The sequence below is a fragment of the Natrix helvetica genome, assembly GCF_964273705.1.
Source record: "Natrix helvetica genome assembly, chromosome: 5".
NCBI lineage: Eukaryota > Metazoa > Chordata > Lepidosauria > Squamata > Natricidae > Natrix > Natrix helvetica.
Genome location: NC_138551.1, coordinates 152622239 through 152644538, shown reverse-complemented (window position 1 = coordinate 152644538; position 22300 = coordinate 152622239). Strand labels below are relative to the sequence as shown.

At 47.5% G+C, this 22300-nt stretch overlaps 2 protein-coding genes across 2 annotated transcripts; one reads left to right on the top strand and one right to left on the bottom strand.

The window, feature by feature from the left end:
- Positions 1-1656: 1656 nt before the first annotated feature.
- COMMD8 (COMM domain containing 8) lies at positions 1657-7784 on the top strand. The gene is made up of 5 exons (XM_081954869.1): positions 1657-1771; positions 2977-3132; positions 4752-4904; positions 6437-6592; positions 7182-7784. Exons 1-5 carry the CDS (start codon positions 1730-1732, stop codon positions 7200-7202), a joined length of 528 nt encoding a protein of 175 aa, XP_081810995.1. The 5' UTR covers positions 1657-1729; the 3' UTR covers positions 7203-7784.
- On the bottom strand, positions 7276-20857 carry LOC309393078 (arylacetamide deacetylase-like 4; the record flags this gene model as incomplete). Its single annotated transcript, XM_081954867.1, has 4 exons — positions 7276-9356; positions 15809-15872; positions 18375-18591; positions 20684-20857. 4 exons carry the CDS (start codon positions 20855-20857, stop codon positions 8582-8584), a joined length of 1230 nt encoding a protein of 409 aa, XP_081810993.1. The 3' UTR covers positions 7276-8581.
- Positions 20858-22300: the final 1443 nt, after the last annotated feature.

Sequence of the window (22300 nt, the reverse complement as noted above, 5' to 3'; positions counted from 1 at the left end):
TATATATATATATATATATATATATATATATATATATATATATATATATATATATATATATATATATATATATATATATATATTTGGGCATACCAGGGGTTGTAACACAAATACATACCTATTTTCCTAGCTCAGCTGATAAGGAAGAGAGCCTGTGGCTTAGTGGCTAATAAATCTGCCTAATATGCAATACAGCCCAGGTTCAAATCCCAGTAAGGGTATGGCTAGCTGATGAGAGCTAAATAGCTTGAAATAGATCTATACTAGTCTCCCTTTATTTATTTATCAGCACAAATACAACACACAGAGATAGATAGATGATAGATAGATAGATGATAGATAGATAGATAGATAGATAGATAGATAGGTAGGTAGGTAGGTAGGTAGGTAGGTAGATAGATAGATAGATAGATAGATAGATAGATAGATAGATAGATAGAGTAAAATATGCACTTGTATGGCTTCGTTTAAAACAGGAAGAATGAAACTGTTGGAAATGAGGAATTGAAAGTAACGTTATACAGGTGTTCACAAATAGTGACAGCTAGTGAATTTGTGAAGCATGTATGTGGTTAGAAGAAAAGTATAAAAGATATGAGTTAAAGATCAGCTCGGGGGGGCTTTGATCTACAGCAGTCCTTGTAGGACTTGCTATATCTCATTGGCCCTCTGTATTAATATGTCAATGCAGAGTATTACTGCTATTATTTCTTTTGTATCTATTCATTTCTAATGTTCCAAATTATTAGAAACAATGGTCTTTAAGGTAAGAATTTTTGCTTGTGTTGTTGCCTTTGTTTCCCATTGGAATTTTCTCATGGCATCACTGTCCTTGGCGTTTCAGCGGCTGGGGGAAACCGCTGGCATCTTACATGATGAACTCACTTATTTGAGCTCTGCTGCCAATAAGAGCTTTCGCAGGAGAAAACGGAGCATCTCCCTCCTTAAGTCATCGTGGCTGAGAAACTTTGCACGTGGCACCAGCTGCCTCAGAGCATCCGACTCGGGAAAGAGTCCGCAACCAGCAACTGAAGTCCATTGTGAACATTCTAGAAGATTTAAGACAATGACTCTCTTAGGTTCTGACCTGTATCCTCCCACTTTGCAAATACAGGTAGCCCTCCCCTTGCCACAAGGGCCCCCCAAAATGTGTGATGCTAAGTGAGACATTGGTCAAGTGAGTTTTGCCCAATTTTTTTTTGACCGTCGTTAAGCGAATCTCTGCAGGTAAGTTAGCAAATGAGGTTATCGTGTGAACCCGGCTTCCCCATTGATTTTGCTCGTCAGAAGGTAGCAAAAGGGGGGGGTCAGGTGAGTCCCCCCCTCCGGGACACTGAGACCATCGTAAATATGAGTCAGTTGCTAAGTGTGGGAAATTTTGATCATGTGATGGTCATTAAGTGTGAAAAACAGCCCTTTTCTCAGTGCGGTTATAACTTTGAACGGTCACTAATCGAACAGTTGCAAACCAAGGACTGTCTGCATTTGTGGATTACAGATAAACAATCCGTCCCACATTTGTAGTGCCATTTGTGTCACGAAACTACAATTCCCGGGATGCAATGCTCGTCACGTGACCAAAAAGTCTTCCCCTCGCGCCAGCCAAACGCTGCGCCTGCGCAAAAACTCCTTTGTAAAGCGCGGCCTTCCGCCGCAGGACACCACGCATGCGCGCGAAGGGGCGCGCGCGAAGCGGAAAAAGCCCGGGGTTTTTGCGCCTGCGCACGAGATGAAGCTCTTGGAGAAATTGCCTCCGCCCGAGACGGCGAAGGTAAGGACGGAAAGGGGCTTTTTTATGGTCGGAGGTGGCCTATCGGGGTTTCCCCCTCAGCGGAGCATCTTCTTTCCCTTCGTTTCCCCCCCCCGCCCTCGATCCGGGCAACGAGCCCTCGACGCGAGCTGCCCATGCGCAGAACGGTTCTCGCGCGTCTAACGTGTGTGCGCATGCGCGAGTGCTGGTCTCTCTCTCTCTCTCTCTCCCCTCCCCCCCTTTTTTGCACATGCGTAGTGGGTTTTTTAAAAAAAAATTCCTGTAGCATCCTTGCTGTATTGAATGACAGAGTTGGAGGGGACCTTGGAGGTCATCTATTCCAACCCTCTATTTCTTGCATTTGCATCTCTTTTTTCCCCCCTTTTGGAGAGATGCAACCAGCTCTCTCCAATTTTCTCTTTTTTCACACATTTTCTTATTATTACAGTATTATTTATTATTAATTAATGAGTAAGTATTGGCTCAGGAGTGGCTACCTCGTTGATTTTAAAAGTTACCCAACACTGAACGATAAAATAAATTTTGGTGGTTTTTTCCTTAATATTAATGACGGTCCTGGAATTATTATGGACTGAAACAAAACAAACAAAAAAGACTTGACTCGTGCCTTGCAGGTAGTCCTCGACTTATGGAGCCCAAATGGAGCCCAAAATTTCTGTTGCTAAGTGAAACATTTGTTAAGTGAACCTCCCCTCCCCCCCATTTTAATCACCTCTCGTGCCACTTTTGTTTAAGCGAATCCCTGCATCTGATAAGTTAATAACATGGTCGTTAAATGACTCCAGCTTGCAAAAGAAGGTTGCAAAGGGGGATCACGTGACCCGCCCGCCCGCCCCAGGGACATGGCAACCGTCATAAATACGAGTCAGTTGCAGAGCGTCTGAATTTTGATCAGGGGATGCTGCAACGGTCGTAAGTATTTAAAAAATGGCCTTTTTTTCAGTGCTGTTGTAACTCTGAACGGTGACTAAACGAATGGTTGTAAGTCAAGGACTACCTGTACATCCCACTGAGTCATAGTTGTGAGAACTTCATCCCTGGAAGCTTTCAAGAAGAGACTGGACTGCCCTCCGTCAGAAACGGTGCAGGGTCTCCTGCTTGGGAGGAGGGGGTTGGACTAGATGACCTACAAGGTCCCTTCCAACTCTGTTAATCTAATCTCTCTCTATATATATAAAATCTTATTTATGCTTCATTTCTTGCAGTTCTTCCACAAAGTCATTGATGGGCTGTGCGGTCATCTTTTCCCTCGGTATTGTGACTACGACACTATTTGGAATTTAACCGAATGGACGGAGGTGCTGGAACAAACAGCGTCGTACTTCAGGAAAACGGTTGGAAAAGATCTTTCTGAGGAAGAGGTAGAAACACCTGGGGATTTTAAGAAAAAATAAGGGAGACTCGATTCTGCCGTTTAACTCGAAATTTATTTCATGGGAAAGAAAATCATTATGATCATTACAAGCAAAGCTTGGTTTATGGAGGAGAATTTGGTTATGTTTAGATTTACACGTAAAATGCATGTACAGGTTAAGATTAGATTAGTTGGAAGGGACCTTGTAGGTCATCTAGTCCAACCCACCCACCCAAGCAGGAGACCCTACACCGTTTCTGACTGATGGCAGTCCAGTCTCTTCTTGAAAGCCTCCAGGGATGAAGCTCCCACAACTTCCCAAGGCAACTTCTGTTCCATCGCTTGATAGTTCTCATGGTCAGAAAATTTCCAGGTTGAATCTCTCCTTGTTCAGTTTCCATCCCTTATTCCTTGTCTGGCTTTCGGGTGCCTTGGAAAATAGCTTGACCCCTTTCTCCTCTCTATAGCAACCCCTCAAATATTGGAAGGCTGCTATCCTGTCTCCCCTGGTCCTTCTCTTCCCCAGACTAGCCATGCCCAGTTCCTGCAACTGTTCTTTATATGTTTTAGCCTCCAGTCCTCTAAGTTGCTCTTCTCTGCACTTTTTCCAGAGTCTCAGCATCTTTTTTACAGTGTGGTGACCAAAACTGGATGCAGGATTCCAGGTGTGGCCTTATTAAGGCTTTAGAGAGTGGTATTAGCACCTCCCTTGATCTTGATTGTATCCCTCTGTTGATGCAATTTAGGATTGCGTTGGCTTTTTTGGCTGCCGCCGCACACAGCTGGCCTCCAGCATGTGCATATTTCAATTCAGTTCTATATTTATTGATTAACTCTTGGGCCATATCAAAGTGCAAAGTTCCAGAAACAAATTATTACCCAAATGTGATAAAAGCAATTTAAAATGCAATTGGAATAAAATGCAATTTAAAATGAAGTTGGAATAAAATGCAATTTAAAATGAAATTGGAATAAAATGCAATTTAAAATGAGTTTGGAATAAAATGCAATTTAAAATGAAGTTGGAATAAAATGCAATTTAAAATGAAGTTGGAATAAAATGCAATTTAAAATGAAGTTGGAATAAAATGCAATTTAAAATGAAGTTGGAATAAAGTGCAATTTAAAATGAAGTTGGAATAAAATGCAATTTAAAATGAAGTTGGAATAAAACGCAGCAAGATGACATTGGAATGGGCACCTTTAAAAGCGACTGGTTTCATTCCCTTCAGTAGATTATATAGATTTTTAAAAACAAGTTTGTTCCAAAGGGAAGGCCTTTTTTAGCTAGGAGTTCTCTTTCTGGAATTCTCTCTCTCTAAAAAAAAAAAGAATTCAATAACCCACAGCGTCGTTTCCGGAGAGAGGCAGACGGATACGTAAGAATAAACACGCAAATATCAAATCTAATATTGATCGGCGCTTTCTTTTTATTTTTTATGACGGTGGCAGCGACCCCGGGGGTGTGGGGGTGATGTAACCCCCCTTTGGCCAAACCCTCTGACAGGCAAAATCAATGGGGCCGCCAGATTCACTTAACAACTGGGTTACTAACTTATCAACTGCCGTGATTCACTTAACAACGGCAGCCTTGCTTTAACCGCTCGTTCTTTCTTTCCTTGGTAGGCTGTTCGGCCGTTGGCGGAGTTAAATCCCAACACTCAAAGAGCAGCGCTGACTTGCTTGAAAGCCAGGAAACCTGATATCAGGCAAGCCCTGGTTGGAGAAACTAATGCCATTTGCTCTTCCCAGCTCCTGGATTTTGACTGGCAGCTCAAGGTTAGAGGCCAATCTGCGTAATCTTTCTTGGAATCCCCTATCTGAGCCCCTGGAAGACGGGAGATCAATTGAGGACTGACATGTTAAAAGCTCCCGAGTTTACCATCCTTAAACTCAAAAAGAGAGAGGACCCGTTAAGTAGGTAGGTAGGTAGAGATAGGGAGGGAGGGATGGCGATAGATAGAGACAGGCAGGCAGGCAGATGGACAGAGAGACAGACAGATAGATAGAGGAAGGCAGGCAGACAGACAGACATAGATATAGATGTTGCAAGGGATGGATTGATGGATGGAGATAGAGAGAGAGATGGATGGAGATAGATGGATGGATGAATGGATGGATAGATGATAGATGGATGGATGGATAGATAGATAGATGATAGATAGATGATATATATATATAGAGAGATAGATAGATAGATAGATAGATAGATAGATAGATAGATAGATAGATAGATAGATAGATAGATGATAGTGAGTGAGTGAAAGAGAGATGATAGATAGATAGAGGGCAGGCAGACATAGGTGTGTGTGTGTGTGTGTTTGTGTGTGTAGCATTTGTGCTGATAAATAAATAAAGGGAGACTAGTATAGATCTATTTCAAGCTATTTAGCTCTCATCAGCTAGCCATATCCTTTCCTGGGATTTGAACCCGGGCTGTTTTTACATGTTAGGCAGTTGTATTAGCCACTAAGCCACAGGCTCTCCTCCCTTATCAGCTGAGCCAAGGAAATAAGTGTTCAGTCAAAGCTTCTGGTATGCCCAAATATATGTATATTCGAGTTTCTCGTAGGTCCTGGTGAGCAGGAAGGTTTCCTCCCCGAAGAGGTAAGATATTTGTTTTCGTAGATTTTCACAGGTGTAGGTAAGCTGGTCTTGTTGTATTCGGGTCTTTTCCCGTGTAAGATTGAGATTGTCTTGGCAACATTTCAGCGAGGTCTCACTCGCCATCCTCAGGCTGGTGTTTTTGGCTTAAAGTGTGATCGGAGCTGCCGTCTATCTATAAATCTTGGTGGGGGTGTGTGGAGTGCTGGCTTTGTTTCAGTAAGTGGAATGATTGGTTGTGTGGTTCTATCATGATTGGTAGATTGGTGCTGATTGGTGCTGGCTGTGTGTCCATTGTTGTTTTGTGTTGTAACAGCCTGGGTGGTGGGTGGGGCTCGTAGGCGGAGGTATCGTCAACAACATGAATAAAAGACCATATATATATATATACACATGCATACACACACACGCATGCACACAGGGGGGAGGGGGGAGAGATGGAGGGAGATAGATAGACAAATAGGCAGACATACAGACAGAGAAAGATATAGATAGATGGAGAGATAGTGATAGAGAGAGAGAAAAAAAGAGAGAGAGAGAGTCTGAATGCAAACTAGATTTCCCATTTACAGCTACTCGGAGTTCCTTTCGTCTCCCATGTTCTGACCTTAAAATGACTGCTAATAATTATTTTTTTCCCCTCTTCTGATTTAAACAAACCAACCAACCCCAAGTCTTAACTGTGTCGCCTTTGCTTCCCTACGCAGCTGGCCCTTTCAAGTGATAAATTGTCCATGCTCCAGATGCCTCTTTTAAACCTGGATCTGGATTTGTCTAAGGATGGGGACCTCAAATTGATCTCTGTGGAAATGAATAAAGAAGAATTGCAAGCTCTGATAAACGCCTTGGAAGCGGCGAACAAGGTGAGGCCTTTTGCTTAACCCACTTAACAAATGTTTCGCTAAGCAACATGCATTTTGGGCTCCATTGTGGTCGTAAGTCAAGGACAGTGGGAAACACCCAACTTGGCAGGAGATACCGAATGCTTATTTCACCCCAAACTGAGTGATAGTTCTATTTTTTAATTGACGTTACTTTTCTGGTCCTTTGCATCTCCCATTTTTTTACTCTTACATGTTACCTTTGGGGGATGTTCAGGGAAATCATTTTGTTTCATAAAGCCAAAGAAAGCTTAATTTCTTTTTCTTAGGGAAGAAAATTGGTAGCTAGTTCATCAGTGTTGGAAACCGTTGGGATTTTCACGTCAATAAACCCTCAAATCATGAAAAAGGAAAATAACAAAACGTCTCAGTTTTAATATACTTCATTTATTAAACCTAATGAAGGTCCAGTTGCCATAATTTAACCTTTTTAGATTCATTGGGAATTCCATGGTTGGGGCATTGATTGAGAAGATATGTGGACAATCACGTCTACGCCATAAAGTTCAAAATGATATATTTGAATAAGCTGCTGTGATTTATTGGTTTCTCTCTCTTTCCTTCTTTAAAGGTGGTTCTACAGCTGAAATGATCCCAGATTGAGAGCCTCCCAAGGATGAGAAACAGGATATTTATTCTAAAACGCAAAAGGATTTTTTTCTCTCTCTCTCTCCCTGAGATGGAAAGTTCAGCGCACAAAAAAAGATGAGGAGTTTTAATTGCAAGCTTGCCAAGGTTTTGCGTTAGACCAAACTCAATTAAGTACATTTAGGCTAAATTTGCCAAAATGGGCCAAAGCTCGCCTTGTTACAGCACGTCTGAAAAGTTTTGAAGAAATGAAAGTGTTTGAAAATTCACTGGATTTCATATTACGTGAACAAACATTGCATCTTAGGGCAAAAGAATTTTTTTTCCCCAATTCGCTTCGGATTTATTAAAACAGTTACGTATTTTGACTATAGTGTGATGGTCGGACTGGAAAGCAAAATGTGTTGCTTCTAATCTGCCTAAGAACAATATTTTCTAGGACAAACAGCTCTGCCCACAACTATAAAGGAACGTGTCCACTTCATTAAGTACATCCAGTTGGAAAGGGATATTAGGAACAACTCCCATTCGTGTCAATCGGATTTATGACGTCAGACTGGTACTTGTACGTGGGAGAAATCAATAAATGCTTCTTTGGTAACTGGGTATATTCTGAAATGAATGAAATGTAAGCAGGTTGTGAAATTAATGCAATGTTGAATCTTATGGGTCTAACTAGGACAACTGGCCACGGGAAAAGGGTTACGCTAATATCGAAGAAATGGCAGAATGAAATCATGAAAGGAGCAGTGCCAAAGGAGGGGCAGGATGAATGCGAATGATAAAAAGTTAAAATATTTTTTAAATTATTTTTAATAATTGAAAAACAGCCCTACGGGCAAACCAGAAGTTACCGTTTCTGAATTCCCAGGTTGCCCATAGGGCCGTTTTTCGCCCTCCGGAGCCTTCAGGAGGCTTCCCTGAAGGCTCTGGAGGGCGAAAAATAGCCCAACGCGCAAACCGGAAGTCCATTCCCAAACTTCCGGTTTGCGCGTTGGGTGGTTTTTCGCTTCAAGGAAGCCTCTGGTGGGCGAAAAATGTCCGAAAAAGAAGGCCGAAATCAGCTGGCCAGCGCACACATGCGCGCTGGAGTTGACAGGACAACGCCTCGTGTGTCCTAACAAATGGCTCCGTGTGCCACCTGTGGCATGTGTGCCATAGGTTTGTCATCACGGGAATATAGAACAGAACAGAATAGAATCTTCTTCATGAGCTTTTCTGAGCCGCATTGATTTTTAAGAGGTGCGTTTGGATGGGGAAGACCCTGGTTTGGGAGTCCAGCATCTAACCTGTTTATCCTAAGGGGACCGTGAGTCTCGGCCACCAGATTCCCTGGAAAGAAGATCAAAAAGCCGTCGCGCTACTCTCGGTTTCATTTTGGCCTCACAAGCGTCGGATAAAATCGATGAAATCGTGCACAATCTTGTTGGATGTAGAAAGGGACAGGAAGCCATACCCGTAGAGCAAGGCTATCCCATGGACGCCCTTCTCCACGTGGCTCCAGGTTACCGGTACGTGGTTGTCCGTCAGCCGCCTCAAGTATAGCAATCCGTCGTCGCGAAGGACGTCAAATTCGCAGGTCAAGAGGAAGGTCTGAGGGAGCTTGGAGATGACCGCATCCTCGGCGATCAAGGGCGAGCACATTTCGGTGAGCAGCACTTTAATTTCGTCGTGCAGCCGAGGGTTAAACGGAGACGGCTGCGCCGGCGTATAGCCTCTGGCTTTGAACCGTTCCGGGATGAGGTCGGCGCTCACCCACTTCTGGTACTTCCGACGGGTGGCCTCGGGGACGTGGCTGTTCTTCAGGATATCGTCCACAAAAGAAGTGGGCTTGTTCAAGTAATAGCAGCAGAGGAAGGGAACTAGCCTACGCCACAAGATGGGACTACGGCAGTTCTGCTGATAGGACGGTAAGGACAAATCCAGGGCCTGAAGCACGGGGTAGATCAACGCTTGGGCGTAGACCTTGGGAAGGTCGCTCCGGTCCGCAAGTAACTGGCAGATGTGCGCGGCCACACCACCCCCGAAGCTGTCCCCGGAAATGATAATACGGGAGCTGTCCACCCCGTAATCGTCTGCGTGTTTCATGAGGAAGACGGCCGCCTTTACACATTCGACGTATTGTGTTGGAAAAGGATTCTCCGGCCCAAGTCCATACCTGGAAGGAGGAGAAAATGATGGATGATGGGTTCCTGATCCAATGGGGGTACGCAGAAGAGTTCAGTGTTTGCTTGGTTTTGTAATAAAAGACCATTTCAAAAATTATATCAGAATAGAGCTGGAAGGGACCTTGGAGGTCTTCTAGTCCAGCTCAAGCAGGAGACCCTAGATCAGTGATGGCCTTAAGATCTATATCAGTCGCTCCTCTGACTTTCGGAGGTCGGAAAGTCTATTTGTGTCGTTTCAGCCCACGACTCTGGGAAGGAAGGTGTCTGCAGCGACCATCGGCAGGTGGCTAAGAGGCTGCATAGCTAGGGCATATGTTTCCCAACAGGCGTAAGTGCCCAGGGGCATCCCTACTCATTCTACGAGAGGTCCGGCCACTACGGCAGCTTGGGCTACGCAGGCCTCCGTGGAGGAGATCTACAGGGCGTCCACCTTCCCCGTTCATTACCAATTATAAATTGGATAAATTTGCATCTGCGGTGGCTCATTCAGCCAGACCTATTTCGGATCCGTGTGAATCCCTCCCGTCGGGACAAGATAGCTTGGGTATGTCCTCCCCTGCATGGATGCTATCTCCACCTCTATTGAGAAAGGGCGTTGGTACTTCCCTGATACGCCTCTTCTAATAGGGTGGAGATAGCATCCCTCCCCTCCCTTCTGTTTGCCGTATGACCTGTTATGATTTACTCTTGGTATTACGGAGTTCTATACAAGCTGCTCTTGATCGAGTGGTTGTTTGCAAAGAATCCATTGCTAATAAGTTATGGTTTACTAAAGTGGACTGTGGATGACACGTCGAGTCTTAAGTTGTTTTCTTCGGCGAAAAGCTGGGTAAGGCTAGCAACGGGGGCGCGTCTCAACTATCTTAATCAGACTCGGTTCAATCAGAAGGCGGAAAATGTCAACCCATGCATGGATGCTATCTCCACCCTATTAGAAGAGGCGTAACAGGTAAGTACCAACGCCCTTTCGCCATCATGGCCCTAGACCATTTCAATCAATCAATCAGAATAGAGCTTGAAGGGACCTTGTAGGTCTTCTAGTCCACTCCTTGGCCAAGAGGGGGCCCTAGACATTTACGATCTACCCAAAATAGAGCCAGAAGGGACCTTGGAGGTTTTCTAGTCTACCCCTTGCCCAAGAGGGGGGCCTTTTATGGACAGATTACAACTTGCATAGCTGGCACTTTTCATACGACAATACAACATCTAATAACAAAAACACCTTAGGAGGAGGAGCTTCCGGAGGAATGGCGGTCTGCCGCTAGAGCTCCGTAGATCCGCGGGGCGCTTTCCAGGGAACTAGGAGTGCTGCCGGTCCCCTTTTCCAGCATGGGGGCCGGGTCCCCAGTAAACAGCTACCCTGGTTTCTTTTATGACCCGAATGGGTCCTCCAGGGTAGCTGGGTGTTTGGAAAAAGCATGAGGAACGTAAGGAACGTGAGGAACGAACTGGGAATGCAGCTGATGGGAGGCGGCGCCCGGAGAAGCCGCAGAGAGGCCGTCTGCGTTTGCAGCCGATTGAAGGAGAGGCAGACGGCCTCGAAATGGCGGACGGAGTGTGCGGAGGCGCGCCGATACCAGCGATGCCGAATTTGGACTTCAGGTTGGAGGCTGGTGACCTAGGACCATCTGGGACCGTGGATTGAGGTGGCGAAGGCTGGAAGCGCCGGACGCCAAATCCCTCGGCTTGCAGCTTGTTGTGAAAGGTAGCTGTGGGAGGTTTGAAAAGGCTTAAAAACCATGTTGGCCGAATTTGAGAGGATTGGAGACCGGCCGGAACCTTTGAGGCCAGCAAAGACTGGATGGGTAGGCCGAGAAGGAAGCTGGAGGCCGATGGGAGGCTGGTGGGAGCGGCGTTGGGGCCTGGAATGGTGGTTTGGGGGCCAAATTCGCAGCTGCAGGCCAAGGCAGGATTAAAAGCCGAGGACCTGGTAGGAATAGGACTACGATTCAGGAGGCTGTATAGAGACTGGGGGGGGGGGAGCTTTGTTGGTGGATTGCCAGGAGGCCCTTATCATCGTGCACTCTGACTGCACCCCACCTACCCCCCCCTGCTGACTATTTATTAACAACTGCCCCGGATTCCATCTGCGTGAGCCCTAGAGGACTTCTTCCTACCCTATATGATTTACTGCTGATTGACCATCTGCCCCCTGCCTATTCCAACTACAGTCCAACTACCCCTTGCCATCCGCCACCTACCACCCACCGCCCCCACCTCTTGATTGTCATCTAACCAACCTATCACCATCACCCCCCCCCCCCATCTAAGACTAATGACTGGACTATTCTGTTTTGCTGCAACCATGCTTTTCAAATTTTTACTGGATTATGACATCTTCAGCATAGACCCTAAGCCCCGACGACGAACTCTTTTAACACTCTATGTATTTAAGGTCAGACCTGATCCTACTGCGAGAGTCCCCCCTCTCGCAGGTGTGGCCCTCCGCCCTTTCGAGGGCCCACCTTGATGACGGATTTATTAATCCCGAGAGGTGGAGGAAGCGGAGACTTAGGGGGTTTTTAGTTAGTTGTTTTTTAAAAATTTGTAGGGGTGGGGGCTCAGGGGTTGTGGGGTGGGTGGGTCAGATCAGGAGCGATGTGAGAGCCGGGCCTCCAGGTGTGGTCGCGAGCAGAAGGAGCGGAAGGGAGGAGGAGGGGGAGGATATCATTCCTATACAGGGCTCTTTAATTCCAACGGTCGCAGGGAGGGGCAGATACGAGGACAGATTAAGAACTTACAGTCGGTTGGGAGACCGTGGTTGCTGGGTACACCCGGTCGCTTGTACCAACCCCCGCGTTCTAGGTGGTCAAGAGTTACAGACCCAAGGCCTGAGGCTGTTGTTATGCAATGCGAGGTCCGTTGTTAACAAGGCCCCCCTCATTCACGATCTAATTTTAGAGGGGGAGCCGGACCTCGCGGGAATAACAGAGACCTGGTTGGGCCACGAGGGAGGTCTTCCCCTCGTGGAAATGTGCCCACCAGGCTACCGAGCATTTCACCAGCCCCGGGCCCAGGGAAGGGGCGGTGGGGTGGCAGTAATTATTCGGGAGGACTTAGAGCCGAGGGAGTCTACTGTGCCACAGACGTCCGGATGTGAATCCCTTGTTGTGAAATGGGGCCCTGGGAGACAGTTGGGCCTGCTGATAGTATACCTGGCTCCTCGCTATACATCAGCGGCCCTGCCCGAACTCCTCGAGCTGATCGCATCGGTGACGGTTGAGACCCCCAAACTTTTAGTGATGGGGGATTTTAACCTGCCATCGATGGGAGAAGCATCAGAGGGGGTTCGGGAGTTCATGGCTTCCATGACAGCCATGGACCTGACTCAAATGATTCAGGGCCCGACACATGAGGGAGGACACACTCTGGACCTTATTTTTGTCTCTGGCCAGTGGCTGAGTGATCTGGGAGGAGGGGACTTAACCATCACTCCCCTGTCATGGTCAGATCATTCACTCCTTCGTCTTGACTTCCCTGGTGCTACCTCCCGCTGCGGGGAGGCGGAACCGGAAAGTACCAGATGGTTCCGCCCCAGGCGCCTGATGGAACCTGATAGGTTCCAGACGGAGCTTGGGCCACCTCCTGTAACCTTGACCCGCCCCCGGGTAGAGGACCTGGTGGTCGCGTGGAATAATGCGACTACCGGGGCCTTGAACCGGGTGGCGCCTTTGCGGCCTCTCCGGCGGCAACGATCCACCCTGGCCCCTTGGTTTACCGAGGAACTAAGGGTGATGAAATGCCGCAAGAGACGTCTAGAGAGTCGTTGGAGATCCTCTCGCTCCGAATTTGATCGAACACAGGCACGAGCCCATTTAAGGACGTACCTTGTGGCATTGAGAGTGGCCAAACGCCAATATTGTGCCACTCTCATTGCATCCGCGGAGAACCGCCCTGCCGCCCTGTTTCGGGTGTCCCGCTCCCTCTTGTTTCAGAGGCCGCGGGAGGCCCCTCTACAGGGCAGGGCAGAGGAATTTGGTAAATATCTGCAGGATAAAATCGCTCAAATCCGGAGGGATTGGGTCCCTGTCAGTGGTCCAATGGAGACGTCCATGGCGAGTCTTGAGGAATCGATCTGGGAGGAGTTTGACTTGGTTGCCATCGAGGATTTGGACAGAATGCGTGGACGACTGCGACCCACCACATGTTTATTGGACCCGTGCCCCTCCTGGCTTGTACTGGCATCCTGGGAGGTTACACGAGACTGGCTCCTGGGCCTAGTGAATGCTTTGTTGAGCGAGGGGTCTCTCCCGGCCGCCTTGAAAGAGGCGGTGGTGAGACCCTTGCTCAAGAAGCCTTCCCTGGACCCTTTGGAGCTGGCCAATTATCGTCCTGTCTCCAACCTTCCCTTTTTGGCGAAGGTTGTAGAGAGTGTGGTGGCCTACCAGTTTCCACGTCATCTGGAGGAAAATGATTATCTAGACCCGCGCCAGTCCGGCTTCCGCCCCGGTCACAGCACGGAGACGGCCTTGGTCGCGTTGGTGGATGATCTCTGGAGGGCCAGAGATAGAGGTTGTTCCTCTATCCTGGTCCTATTAGACCTCTCGGCGGCTTTTGATACCATCGACCATGGTATCCTGCTGCGCCGGCTGGAGGGGTTGGGGGTCCGGGGCACCGTTTTGCGGTGGTTCGGCTCCTACCTTTCTGGCCGGACGCAGCGTGTGTTGGCAGGAGAAGAGAGGTCGACCCTACGCCCCCTTACTTGTGGGGTGCCACAGGGGTCGGTCCTCTCGCCACTCCTGTTCAACACATGTATGAAGCCGCTGGGTGAGATCATCCGTGGTTTCGGGGTGGGATACCACCTGTACGCTGATGATACTCAGCTGTACTTTTCCACCCCGAACCACCCCAACGAGGCCATCGAAGTGATGTCCCGGTGTGTGGAAGCCGTACGGATCTGGATGGATGACAACCGACTCAAGCTCAACCCCTCCAAGACGGAGTGGCTGTGGGTACCAGCTCCCCGGTTCAGCCAATTAACTCCATCATTGGCCATTGGGGGCATTCAACTTGCCCCCGTGGAGCGGGCGCGCAATTTGGGCGTCCTCCTGGATGCTCGGCTGTCCATGGATGACCATGTGACAGCCGTGGCAAGGGGGGCGTTCCACCAGGTTCGCCTGGTGCGCCAATTGCGCCCCCTACTGGACCGGGACGCCTTACGCACAGTCACTCATGCGCTGGTGACGTCTCGCTTGGACTACTGTAACGCTCTCTACATGGGGCTTCCCTTGAAATGCACCCGGAGGCTACAGTTGGTCCAGAACGCAGCCGCGCGGGTAATTATGGGGAGTACTAGGTACTCCCATGTGACACCGTTCCTGCGCGAGCTGCACTGGCTTCCTGTGATCTATCGGGTGCGTTTCAAGGTTTTGATAACAATCTTTAAAGCGCTCCATGGCTCAGGACCTAGTTACTTGCGGGATCGTATTCTGCCCCATACATCCCTGCGACCAATCCGCTCGCACAGAGAGGGCCTCCTCCAGGTGCCGTCCACTAGACAGTGTCGGGGGGCGGCGCCTAGGAGTAGAGCCTTCTCTGTGGCGGGCCCAGCCCTGTGGAATGACCTCCCTCCGGATATTAGGAATACCTCTGACCTCCGCTCCTTTCGTATTAAGCTTAAGACCCACCTATTCCAAGTAGCTGGCCTGGCTCAACTTTGATCTAACCATATCTTTCCTGACGGGTTTTTAATTGGGTATTTTAATTATATTTAATTATTTAGGGGTTTTTTAATCACTGTATTCTAATTGTTTTTTATTCATCAGCCGACCTCCTCCTTGTGTATGTCTCGGTATATGTCTCTGTTATATGTTTGTTTTGTCCACATATTTATTTCATATGTTTCATTGTACGCCGCCCCGAGTCCTTCGGGAGAGGGTGCGGCTAAGAAATAAATATTTATTTATTTATTTAGACATTTACAATCAATCCAGAATAGAGCCAGAAGGGACCTTGGAGGTCTTGTAGTCCATCCCCTTGCCCAAGAGGGGGCCCTAGACATTTACAATCTATCCAGAATAGAGCCAGAAGGGACCTTGGAGGTCTTCTAGTCCATCCCCTTGCCCAAGAGGGGGCCCTAACCCCCCCCCCCCAAATAAGACCTAACAGAAAAATAAGTCCTAATGCGGCTTTTGGAGCAAAAACTAATATAAGACCTGGTCCTATTTTCAGATAAACTCGGTGAGTCCAAATTGCTGCGGGACAATTCAACAACAGAATTATTCTTTCAAATGTTTTTTTTTTAAATATTTTTTGTGTCATTCATGTTTCCTTTTGTCCCTCGCTCAGGCAGCTTTTTTTTTCTTTTTAACAGTACTGTTTTCACCGTTTGTTTATACTCATGTCACTCTTGGCCCGCGGCGAGTTATTGTGCGCAGCGAATGGGGGGCGGTGACTTGCCAAGACCTACTGCAGATTAAAGAGACAAGGAGATAACACTCACCTAACCATAACCACAGTCGAATTCCCTTCTTTGGCAATGCACTGCAGGATTCTTTCGTAATAGCCTGAAACGAACATCGATGAGTTATACAGTGGATGAAGATTTCATTCAGGGAAACCACTTTCCCTACCCTGATTCCAGCAGGCACTACTGCGCTAAAATAAGCCCTCCCTGAAAATATTGCAACACAGCAGCAGCCACGAGGTGACCACGCTCACCGCCTCCAGCACCTCAAAAATAACAAGCCCCTTCCCCCAAAAATAAGTCCTCCCTGGATAATAAGACCTCCCCTGAAAATTAGCCCTCCCGGAGAACTGGCAAATGACACCTCTGGCCGGCCCCAGGGTAGGGTGGGAATGGGGATTTTGCAATATCCTTCCCCTGCCGTGCCCACCAAGCCAGTCCCACAGAACCGGTAGTAAACAAAAATTGAATTTCACCACTGGGCTCTCCCTATTTTCAATATTTGTGTCCTGTTTGATAGGAACTCGGCTATCCGTTGATGTAGGGGATCCGAAAATGCTGTAAGATTTTTAGTTTTAACGGTACTTTGTTCAGTGGTGGGTTACAACCGGTACGTCCTGGTACGGGCGTATCGGTGCCTGCCGGGAGCACCAGGTACCATTCAAGTATGGTGCTCCGGTGGGCCTATTCCGGGCTCCCACGCACGGACCATACGGCGACCGCGCAAAGCTCCACCGAGCAGCTGCAGTGTCGCAGAGCGTCACGGGTAGTAAGTATGCTCGCGCACGGACGCCGGGATCCGGAACCCACCACTGACTTCGTTGTATCGGATACCAGATCCGATTACGGAGTCATGTCGAAAATGCCGTGGCCATATTGAAAATTGCCCAAGCGTTGGGCGTACTTGATATAAACACAGATATGGGTTGATTATAGTGTGTGAGGCTAATGGTCTGGATAAATATCCGTGCCCAGTGTTTACCAAGAGAATACTCCCTGGTTATCGTATGGGCATCTAAATATCCACCTTCTGTTGCTTCAGTTTCTTGCATCTAACTAGTTGGACTAGAATAACTCATGGCAGCAAGAGTTATTGGCCCAGCGCTCCCCAAAACCTTCGTAAATGACTCGGTTGACTTGGAATAGAAGGGGAACTTAAGAATATTTGCAGATGACACTGAGCTGGCAGGATTAGCCGACACCCCAGAAGACAGGCTGAGGGTCCAAAAAGATCGAACGAGGGGCCCTGATCTAACAACGTGGAGAGAAGCAAGGTTTGATACCTAGGCAAGAAAAAACCCAAAGGGACAAGCCCAGGTAAGGGGAAACCTAGCTCAAAAACGATGCGGTTTGGACTAGAAGACCACCAAGGTCTCTTCCAACTCTATTCTGATTGATTGCGTGATTGAAAAGGTCTGGAGTCTACTGCTCAAGCGGCGGGGGGGGGGGGGGTTGGACTACCGGACGATGCATTAAACCTGAGCCAGCCGTGTGCAATGGCGGCATTTAAAGAAATTACTCTGATCCTGGCTTGTATAAACAGAGGGACAGGATCAAAACCAATTGAAGTATTAACACTCCTTAGTAAGGCCACACCCGGAACGCTATGTCCAGTTTTGGTTACCACGTACCAAAAAAGAGGTTGAGACTTTGGAAAAAAATGCAGATGACGGCAGTTAGGAAGATGAAAGGCCTGGAGGCAAATACATAGGAAGAACAGTAGCAGGGAATTAGGTCTCTTCCAGCTCCATTCTGATTGATTGACGGATTGAAATGGTCTAGGGTCTCCTGCTCGATCAGGGGGTTAGTCTGGAAGACCTCCAAGGTCTCTTCCAGCTCTATTCTGGTGGATTGATTGATATGGTCTAAGGTCTCCTGCTTGAGTAGAGGGTCAGACTAGAAGACCTCCAAGGCCCCTTCCACCTCTGATTGATTGAAATGATATAGGGTCTCCTGCTTGAGCAAGGGGTTGGACTAGAAGACCTCCAAGGTCCCTTCCAGCTCTACTCTGATTGAAATGATATAGGGTCTCCTGCTTGAGCAAGGGGTTGGACTAGAAGACCTCCAAGGTCCCTTCCAGCTCTACTCTGATTGAAATGATATAGGGTCTCCTGCTTGAGCAAGGGGTTGGACTAGAAGACCTCCAAGGTCCCTTCCAGCTCTACTCTGATTGAAATGATATAGGGTCTCCTGCTTGAGCAAGGGGTTGGACTAGAAGACCTCCAAGGTCCCTTCCAGCTCTACTCTGATTGAAATGATATAGGGTCTCCTGCTTGAGTAGAGGGTTGGACTAGAAGACCTCCAAGGTCTCTCCCAGCTCTATTCTGATTGATTGATTGATTGATTGATTGATTGATTGATATGGTCTAAGGTCTCCTGCTTGAGTAGAGGGTTGGACTAGAAGACCTCCAAGGCCCCTTCCAACTCTGTTCTAATTGATTGAGGTGTGTGTGTGTGTGTGTGTGTGTGTGAGAGAGAGAGAGAGAGAGAGAGAGAGAGAGAGAAACTTCATGAACAGACTTTCAGCTGATTGCCTGAGATTCCCCCACCGTCTCAGTTTAGCAATCCAAGGTTGGCTTGGAATACGTCCCTCTTCCCTTACCGATGCTTCCTATGATGCCAGCTCCACCATGGAAAAAAATCACAGCTTTTCCTTTTGTAGTCGACTCTGTTTTGGGCGAGTAGATGGTCACTGGCACCCCGTCGAAATGCTGGTCCCGAATGACCAGGGACGGATCCTTCCCTGGGTGGCATCCCTCCATCCACAGCCGTAGGATTTTAGGAACAGTAGACAAGCCAAGCGCCTCTAAAACAATTCCCTGTTAGCCAAACGACGAAAGAGGAGAAGTTAATTTGGGGAGATTCTGGTATAAGATCTTTTGCTTGAGCTGGGGGTTGGGCTAGAAGACCTCCAAGGTCCCTTCCAGCTCTATTCCGATGGATTGATTGATTGAAATGGTCTAGGGCATCATGGCAAACCTTTTTCGGCTCACGTGACAAAAGCGGGGAGAGTGCAGGGGGTGTCATGCGCGGGCGTGCCACACCCATAACGCTATGCGCGTGACCACAGCATGCATGGGCGCACGACCAGCGCTCCCACCCATTTTTGGCGTGCTTTTTTCGCCCTCCCCAGGCTCCAGAGGCTATATAGCAATCTGGGGAGGGCGAAAACAGCCTCCGCCACCCCCACCCCCCCGGAGGCCCTCTGGAGGCTTCAGGAGTTTCCCTGAAGCCTCTGGAGCACGAAAAACTGGCCCTATGGGCAAACCGGAAGTTCAGGAATGTACTTCCGGTTTTGCTGGTAGGGCTGGTTTTAGCCCTCCGGAGCCTTCATTAGGCTTCCCTGAAGGCTCCGGAGGACAAAAAACAACCGTACGAGCAACCCAGAAGTGGCTTCCGGTTTGTCCCTAGGGCTGTTTTTTGTCCTCCGGAGCTTTCAGGGAGGCCTTCTGAAGGCTCCGGAGGGCTAAAACCAGCCCTACGAGCAAAACCGGAAGTCTCTTCCGGAAATTCCGGTTTGCCCATAGGGCCACTTTTTCACGCTCTGGAGGATTCAGCCTTCAGAGGGCGAAAAATGGCCTCAACAGAAGGCTGAAGTCAGGGCAAGCCTCGCATGTGTGCTGGCCAGCTGACAGGGCAAACCTCGGGTCCCCTGACAAATGCCTCCGCGTGCCACCTGTGGCACACATGCCATAGGTTCGCCATCACAGGTCTAGGGTCTCCTGCTTGAGCAGGGGGTTGGACTTGAAGACCTCCAAGGTCCCTTCCAGCTCTATTCTGATTGATTGATTGATTGATTGATTGATTGATTGATTGATTGATAGAACCCTCTTCTCTTTATGAAGAAATCCTTCAGAATTTACTATCTGGTGTAAACCAAACCACGTTCGCAGGCCTCTGCCCTCAACATATTCCATGTGTCAAAGGTATGTGCCCAGTTACGACACAGCTGTGAGATGAAGGATTAAAAAATGAAGGGTGTCCCTCTTAATTCCAGTCCTTTCAAAATCTGAACAGGGAGATGACCCAGTCAGTTTCACTGCTTTTCTTGTTCAAGAGGCCAAGATTTTGATGGGGGCGTGGATGAATTTGGGCCAGTTCTAATCTTGCAAGGAAAGAACAAACTCATAACAATTCTCCTCCCCCAAAGTTCATGAGAAAATTAACCAAAGGAATTGAAGCACTAAAAAAGAGAAGAGATGACGGATAAACAAATTGCCCTTTAAATATTAAATTAGCCTATTATAAGCTAGGGAGGCAGAAATAAAAATAGATAGGGGAAATATTAAAAGACAAATTGCTTATAGAACGAATAAAAATCATAGAAGTTTACAGACGTTAGGTGTTTTTCTTTCAATGCATATTTTGACAGTGTTACAAGGCTGTATAATTTGATTCGTGCGATAAGAGATAATCAAAAGCGTTAATGTGAATTGGATCAACGTGAACGATATCTAGTTAGCTTTGTTCATACTGTTATTGGATTAAAATGGAAAAATGGGTAAGAATTGAAGCGCTAAAGAGGAGATGTATAATATAATGAGGATTGCATACATTTGATAAATATGATAAGAGATTATTAACAACGTTAGCATAAACTGGGTCAATGCAAATGAAACTTAGCTATATTTGTTTGTATATAATAGAGAAATGTTTAGATAGAAGAGAGATATAGAGGAAGGTAGAGATAAAGACGAGGAGTTAGGCGTTGTTTGAATATATACGTTTGAACAATATAATAAGGGTTACTTATATTTGAAGAATGGGATAGAGGTTACTAATATTGTTATTGTGAATTGGATTAATAGGAATGATACCTAGAACCAACTCTATTCACACACAATATAAATGTATAAAATAATAATAATAATAAATATATTAAAAAAGAAAAGGAACAAAAGAAACACTTACCAGCAGGATGCCTGAAATCATCCATGTCTGGCATACGCCAAGCACCAAGACTTGATCAATCCCAGGAGGAAACACGGTTTGGACATACTGGATGACCACCGAGACCAGGAAGACGGCTGGGAAGATAGCCGTTCCAACAAGGAGGCAGGCCAGATGCTTCCAGTGGGACCTCATTGCGCCTTGTCTGGGGCAGAAGGATGCTCCTTCTCCTCTTATCAACTTGCCCGTAGAAGCGGTGAAGAGCCCAGTGGCCGATCCGTGGGGAAAATAGATGGGTTGGTATTGATAAGGAGAAGAATGGCCTTCTCCTCTTCACTCATTATGGAGGCACCTGTAAGTAGGGCGGCCTTCTCCTCTCCACCCATTATGGAGACACTTACAAGTAGGACAGCCTTTTCCTCTCCACCCATTATGGAGACATCTACAAGAAGGATGGCTTTCTCCTCTCCACCTATTATGGAGACACCTACAAGAAGGATGGCCTTTTCCTCTCCACCCATTATGGAGACATCTACAAGAAGGATGGCTTTCTCCTCTCCACCCATTATGGAGACATCTACAAGAAGGATGGCCTTTTCCTCTCCACCCATTATGGAGACATCTACAAGAAGGATGGCCTTCTCCTCTTCACCCATTATGGAAATACCTACAAGTAGGATGGTCTTCTCCTCTCCACCCATTATGGAGACACCTACAAGAAGGACGGCCTTCTCCTCTCCACCCATTATGGGGACACCTACAAGAAGGACATGGTAGAGGAGAAGATCTGATGGGAGGCTCCACTGGATGGATCCTTGACCTTCTATAACTGGATTAGGAAATCCAGTGGGAAAGAGGAGATCTCTCGGTGTTTGGATTTCTCTGAAGGGCCACCTCTCCTCGGGCTCCTCCTCCCATCAACCTTAGGCCAGAAGTCCTAAGCCGGTTATTATAAGGGCTTAATCCCCAACCTTGTGCATTGGCTGTCTCCCTTCTCATTTTCTGATGTTGCAATGATGCTAGGTTGGAAAGGAGTCAAGAAATTGTGGGTCACGTATGAAGAGATATTTGGGGGGCCAGCCCTACCCCAAAGGGGATGTGAAGAGCCCCCAGTTGAGGGACAGATAACATTGTGGAGTGGAGCAATGGCCTAGAGTTGGAGCCTGTGAGTTCCCTCCTAGGTAGAGGCCAATATTTTTCTCTCTCCTGGCACACTGAGAATATATCTGCTGAACAAAACTCTGCACTGGCGACAGGAAGGGCAGTAAACACTCAGCTCCGTTCAGTTGTCCAGATTACACCCCACAAGGGATTATGGGGTCATTAAATGACGACGATGACAAAAGATAACATTGTCCATTCTCTCGTCCCTCAGCAAGGATGGAGGCCTTCTCCTTCCCACCCATTACCTCCAGTGATGGAGCACCCACAACATAGAATATAGAATAACAGAGTGGGAAGAGACTTTGGTGGTCTTCTAGTCCAAACCTCTGCTCAAGCAGGAGACCAGGGAAAGCAGGGAAAGCACTTTGTCCCAGGACTAATGATACGGTTGGTGTGGGCAGGAAAGATTAGTTGTGGTCATATCCTGCAATGCTCATTTCGTGTGAAGGGCTGATAGGATCAGAGAATGCTGTG

Bases quoted from the DNA above. Each gene is read 5' to 3' on its own strand.
- COMMD8 (XM_081954869.1), top strand. From the start codon at position 1,730: ATGAAGCTCTTGGAGAAATTGCCTCCGCCCGAGACGGCGAAG. The intron at 1,772-2,976 runs GTAAGGACGGAA...CATTTCTTGCAG, and splicing joins CTCCGCCCGAGACGGCGAAG to TTCTTCCACAAAGTCATTGA. The intron at 3,133-4,751 runs GTAGAAACACCT...TTTCCTTGGTAG, and splicing joins AAGATCTTTCTGAGGAAGAG to GCTGTTCGGCCGTTGGCGGA.